The sequence below is a fragment of the Nylanderia fulva genome, unplaced genomic scaffold (genome assembly GCF_048542155.1).
Source record: "Nylanderia fulva isolate GAGA-0341 unplaced genomic scaffold, ASM4854215v1 Scaffold1, whole genome shotgun sequence".
Lineage (NCBI taxonomy): Eukaryota > Metazoa > Arthropoda > Insecta > Hymenoptera > Formicidae > Nylanderia > Nylanderia fulva.
The window spans coordinates 3,149,297-3,154,992 of NW_028189192.1; the positions used below are offsets into that span (position 1 = coordinate 3,149,297).

At 32.3% G+C, this 5,696-nt stretch overlaps 1 protein-coding gene across 2 annotated transcripts; it reads left to right on the top strand.

Moving 5' to 3' along the window:
• Positions 1 to 495: 495 nt before the first annotated feature.
• unc-45 (unc-45 myosin chaperone) lies at positions 496 to 5,289 on the top strand. 2 transcript variants are annotated; one of them, XM_029299695.2, is made up of 6 exons: positions 496 to 654; positions 736 to 962; positions 1,297 to 1,728; positions 2,010 to 2,339; positions 2,546 to 2,986; positions 3,281 to 5,289. In XM_029299695.2, exons 3-6 carry the CDS (start codon positions 1,309 to 1,311, stop codon positions 4,907 to 4,909), a joined length of 2,820 nt encoding a protein of 939 aa, XP_029155528.1. In that variant the 5' UTR covers positions 496 to 654; positions 736 to 962; positions 1,297 to 1,308; the 3' UTR covers positions 4,910 to 5,289. The 2 variants fall into 2 exon arrangements, with proteins under 2 accessions (XP_029155528.1, XP_029155529.1); XM_029299696.2 differs by having other exon boundaries at positions 739 to 962.
• The last annotated feature ends 407 nt before the right edge of the window (positions 5,290 to 5,696 follow it).

A 5,696-nucleotide genomic window follows, 5' to 3' on the forward strand; every position in this document is an offset into this window, starting at 1 on the left:
TTTACGAAATATTCGCGATTTTTTTTCGCGCACTTTTTTCGCGAATTCACTTTTTAAAGCTCATCTCGGACGATACGCGACAAAATTCGAGACAGAATTCTATTTATAATTTTATATGCGACATATTCTAATATATGTATATACATATCTGTACATCCTGATAATACGTATCTGCGATCGACTTTGTGCATGCATCGAGAGCGAATTTACTTCTTTCGATGCATTTTCTGTATTACACGATACGAAAAGTTAGAAAACCTGAGATTCTGTACTAAATTTTGTCGCGAATTATTCTTTAAAATGAATTTTTTTACGCGAACGACGAGAAACACGACCGACTCGCGCGCGTTCCGTGTTTCATTTACGATCCGTTTACAGATCCGTTCGAGAATCGCAATTTGCACACTATCGATATATCGATATATCGATAACATCGAGACAGCCAATCGCGGCGCGCAATTGGATTCTGCTCGTTTTACCTGCACTTGTTGCACTTGATTTAAAGGTGCAACAAGTAGTATTATTTTAGATTGGTTATAAATATTTTTGTAAACATCATGTAAACATATTAGAGAGACGACAGATATAAAATATTACGAAAAATATAGAAATATGTATCGCTATAAGTTGACGTCGATCTCGAATTTTCGATCGGTAATATAATTAAATTACGCCAGCAGATTGGAAGCGTCATTCTGTCTATCTTTAACCTAATACTCTCCCACTTATATATAGAAGACATTTCGCCGAAAATAAACTTTCTCGAATGTGTCACGGCGTCTGGATAGTTCTACAACGCCTATATATAATATCAGCGTAAACCCTAATCTGTCATTCTGAGCTTGTGAGCCGAATTGCGAAGTTATACTTCAATCATCTCAGTGATAAAATTTGGAGAAAAGTGAATCACACACTGCTTTACACTTAGAAATTCGTTCTTCCTAAATTCTGTTTTACGAAAGGTAAAATATTTTAATTTCCATGATTTCAGTTTTGTGTATTTGTTGCTTCTTAACAAAAAAATATGAACTTCTTATAACAAAGATTATTGCAGTATTTGATGTGATAATTTATGTGTACAGATTTTTCACTGTTACTCTAGAAATGTTATTGTTATTTTTATATTTGCTATTATTATTTAATTATATTTTGCTCTACTAACATTTCGTATACATCTCTTTTATATATATTTTTCAAAATCAAAACAATACATAATTATATACTATCTTATTATAGATATATAAGAAAATCTTTTTATATTCAAATACTTAATGCAATATATGTTTTATATTATAGAGATATTACATCATGACAAAATCAGATTTAACAGCACAAGAGTGCAAGGAGAAAGGTAATGAGGAGTTTAACAAAGGCAACTGGTCAGAGGCTTTAGATTGCTATACAAATGCACTGAAATTAGTAAAAGAAGATAATGCTGAGAAAGCGATATACTATAAAAATCGAGCTGCTGCTTATTTAAAATTACATGATTATCAAAACGTAATCAAGGACTGTGATAACGCATTGAAAATATGTGCTAATGATCCCAAGGCCTTATTTCGTAGATGTCAGGCACTTGAAGCATTGGAGAGATTTGAGGAAGCATATCGAGATGCGAAAAATATTATTTTATCTGACCCTAATAATAAAGCTATTCAGCCTATAGCAGCACGTTTACATGAAGTTGTACAAGAACGACTTAAGAAAATGTCACGTGTTACCTCTAAAGTAAATATATATGATTATTAAGAAATTATTATATTTTGACTTACTTAATTTTATTCAATTAATATTAATTAGAATAGAATTGTAACATGTTTTATTGAATTAGTAAGAATTTTAATTTAGTTATATAGATAATTTAAGTTTTCTATTAGTTCTAAAAAGCAATAAAATTAATAGAAAGCTTAACTCATATATGTAATATAATATAATATATATATATATATTGTATGGGGAAAAAATTATGTTATATATAAATATAATTTGTCTATATTTTATTTTATTAGGTAACACAAATGCTGGATCTAGCTTTTGACATGAGCATGGATAAAGAGAAACGTGAAACTGCTATGAATAATCTACTTGTGCTTGCACGTGAGAGGGCTGGTGCAGAAGAAATTTTTAAACAAGAAGTTATATCTAAAATAATGAAATATATAAAAGTTGAAAAGAACGAGGAAGTAATTTGCAATGCGATCCGGATTATAGCCGAATTATGTAAAAATAATACTAGTCGAACTGAGTCTATTGTAAAAGATATCGGTTTGCCTTGGTTATTGGAAATGACGAACAGTAAACTTGCAGAGAGAGTTAATGTGTCTCAATACTGTTTACAGGTGATTATACTAATTAAACATTTATGTGTCTCAGTACTGTTTACAGGTGTTTATACTAATTAAATATTTATTATTACATATACAGAGACAGGAATGTCTTAACATATGAATTTATGCATGTATTGAAGTATTTTTCATATATGATTTCATGTGTTAAGGCATTCCTATGTGTATATGAATGAAAATTTATCTTATATTCTTTTCAGACTATATTGAACACTTATAGTGGTATGGACAATAAACCTGATTCAAGACCTGACAAGACTTTGTGCGAAGCGCATAAGAAAGAAATAGATACAATTCTATCATGCCTATTATACAGCATAACAAATAGAAGTCTAACAGGTCTTGCGAGAGATGCAATAATAGAACTTATTATGCGTAATATTCATTATACTGCATTAGACTGGGCCGAACGATTAGTCGAACTTCGTGGTTTGCAAAGATTGATGGAAGTGGCTAGTGAAATGGAGGAATACAAATATGAATCCTCGATGGACGTTACATCTTCCACACGAACTATAACCAGTGTATGCTTGGCTAGAATATACGAGAACATGTATTATGACGCTGCTAAAGATCGATTTAGAAATGCTATTGAAGAATTTATTAAAGATAAATTACTTACACCTGATATAGAATCCAAGGTATGCATTTTGTGACATTTTATGTATTCTGTAAATTTTTTGAAATTTAAATTAGAATGTATGTAGACTCATGAAACATTTGTTATTACTCTTAACAAATTATATTTTAATTTTATTGATACATATCACTGTCACATGTACTAAAACTTACAATTAGATTATCAAAGAGATTTTCTGTCTTTAATCGTTAAGTACTCAAAAATGATAGCTATCTCGATATTTCTAAAAAAAATGTGTATTCTTGCGTAACATCTTGTGCAAACATTCATGGATTATTTACCGATTTTTTTACAGGTTCGCGTAGTAGTTTCAATAACGACTTTATTACTGGGTCCATTAGATGTTGGAAATGCAATTGTGGCTAAAGAAGGAATTCTGGAAATGATCCTCGTTATGGCAGGGACAGATGATATATTGCAACAGAAAGTCGCTTGCGAATGTATCGTTGCCGTCGCATCCAAAAAAGACAAAGCCACCGCGATCATAAATCAAGGTGTAAATATATTGAAGAAGCTGTATCAGTCTAAGGATGACTCAATCCGCGTTCGAGCATTAGTGGGATTGTGCAAGTTGGGAAGTTCGGGAGGCACAGATGCGACTATTAGGCCATTTGCGGAGGGATCAACGAAAAAATTAGCCGAAGCCTGCAGACGATTCTTGATCAATCCCAAGAAGCAGAAGGATATGAGGAAATGGGCTATAGAAGGTCTATCGTATCTTACTTTCGACGCCGAAGTCAAGGAGATATTAATAGAAGATCAACAAGCCATTCAAGCTATGATCGAAGTTGCTAATACAGGTGATCAGTCGGTTCTCTATGGCGTGATCACAACATTGGTGAACTTGTGCAATGCTTACGACAAACAAGAGCTCATACCCGAAATGATCGAGTTAGCAAAATTCGCAAAACAACATATTCCCGAGGAACACGAATTAGATGACGTCGACTTTGTGAATAAGAGATTGTGTTTGTTAACCAAGGCTGGTGTAACCAGCGCTCTAGTCAGCCTTGCTAAAACGGACAGCCAGAATTGCAGGGAGTTGATAGCGCGTGTTTTTAATGCAATATGCAGTCAACAGGAAGTGAGAGGAATAATCGTTCAACAGGGTGCTGCAAAGGCATTATTACCTTTAGCATTGGATAATACAGACAAAGGAAAGAAGCAAGCTTCGCAAGCTCTGGCTCGTTTGGGAATCACGATAAATCCTGAGGTCGCGTTTCCCGGTCAGAGAATAATGGAGGTCGTACGACCATTCATAAATCTCCTGAATCCAGAGTGTTCCGCTCTCGAGAACTTCGAAAGTCTAATGGCTCTGTGCAATTTAGCTGGTATCAATGACAGTGTGCGGAAACGTATACTGAAGGAGGGAGGATTCCAGAAGATCGAGTCCTATATGTACGAGGATCACGACATGCTGAGACGCGCTTCCACGCAAGTTATAAATAATTTGGTGATGTGCGAAGACACAATCCAATATTACGAACAGGAAAACGATAGAGTCAAATATCTCGTGATTCTGTGTGAAGAGGAAGATCAAGATACCAGTATTGCAGCAGCTGGAGCCCTGGCAATGCTGACATCATCTAGCAAAAAGGTTTGCGAGAAGATCTTTGATTCGCAAAGTTGGCTGGACTCTCTACGCTTCTTACTCGCTAATCCAAATTGCGATATACAACATAGGGGTGTCATAATTGTGCTCAACATGATACAAAGCACGAAAGACGTTGCTGCGAAACTTATCGAAACAGATGTAATGGAAATACTGATGGCACTAAGTAAAAATGATAACGTGCAAAATGACAAAATTAGAACATTGGCATCCACTGCTTTGGATGCTGCTGCTGAATGGAAATTGATCAAGAAAAATGTTGAAGAGAATGAACCGTCAGAAAGTACTAGTAATATTGAACATATTGATTGAACAAATCATATATGAACGTGTTGACATTAATTCGAATCTAAATGTCGTATATGCTTAGTCAAGTCAAGTGAAGATTTGTGTTTATTGTTGAAGATGATTTATAATATATGTAAAGATTTTACAAATTTTTATTTGCTCATAGGATAAAGAGTATTAAAAGAAGATGTTAACAAATTTAACATCAAAATAAAACTGGTGCCTAATAAAAAATTAATTATGTGAGTTATACAATATGAAAGAGAATTACTGTATATATATAAAATACATATTAAAAACTGTGTATCAAAGTTTGTAAAATACGAGATTTTTCACGAAGAAAAGAATATATCTAAAATATATAATAATATATGTGTGTTGAATAAAAAAATAATTATGTATCACATATTGTACATTTAAATCAATTCTAATTTCATCATAAATTTGAGAAATTATTGCAAAAGACTTTTCTATAAAAAGAAAATACTCTATATAATTGAGTATTTTATTTCATTAAAAAAATAAATAATAATCTAATTTTATTTTCTAGGTTTATTATATATACTTCGATTAATTTATAATGCAATTGATAATTTTTAGGGTATACATGTATATATAATTTATTGTAGAGAATTATAATAAATTATATATTTAGGTGTGCTTTCATGAATTTATCAATTTTATTTATTTGTTGTGTGTAATCTAATATTTCACAGATAAAAAATTTAAAATTACAAAAATACCAATCTTCGTGTAGTTTCGTCTATAAATTCCTAGGAATGTTTCTAGCGAAAAATTCCCAACAGATCGC

Coding starts and splice junctions, on each gene's coding strand:
- unc-45 (XM_029299695.2), top strand. CDS start 1,309: ATGACAAAATCAGATTTAACAGCACAAGAGTGCAAGGAGAAAGGTAAT. Junction 1,729..2,009: donor TGTCACGTGTTACCTCTAAA/GTAAATATATAT, acceptor TTATTTTATTAG/GTAACACAAATGCTGGATCT. Junction 2,987..3,280: donor CACCTGATATAGAATCCAAG/GTATGCATTTTG, acceptor ATTTTTTTACAG/GTTCGCGTAGTAGTTTCAAT.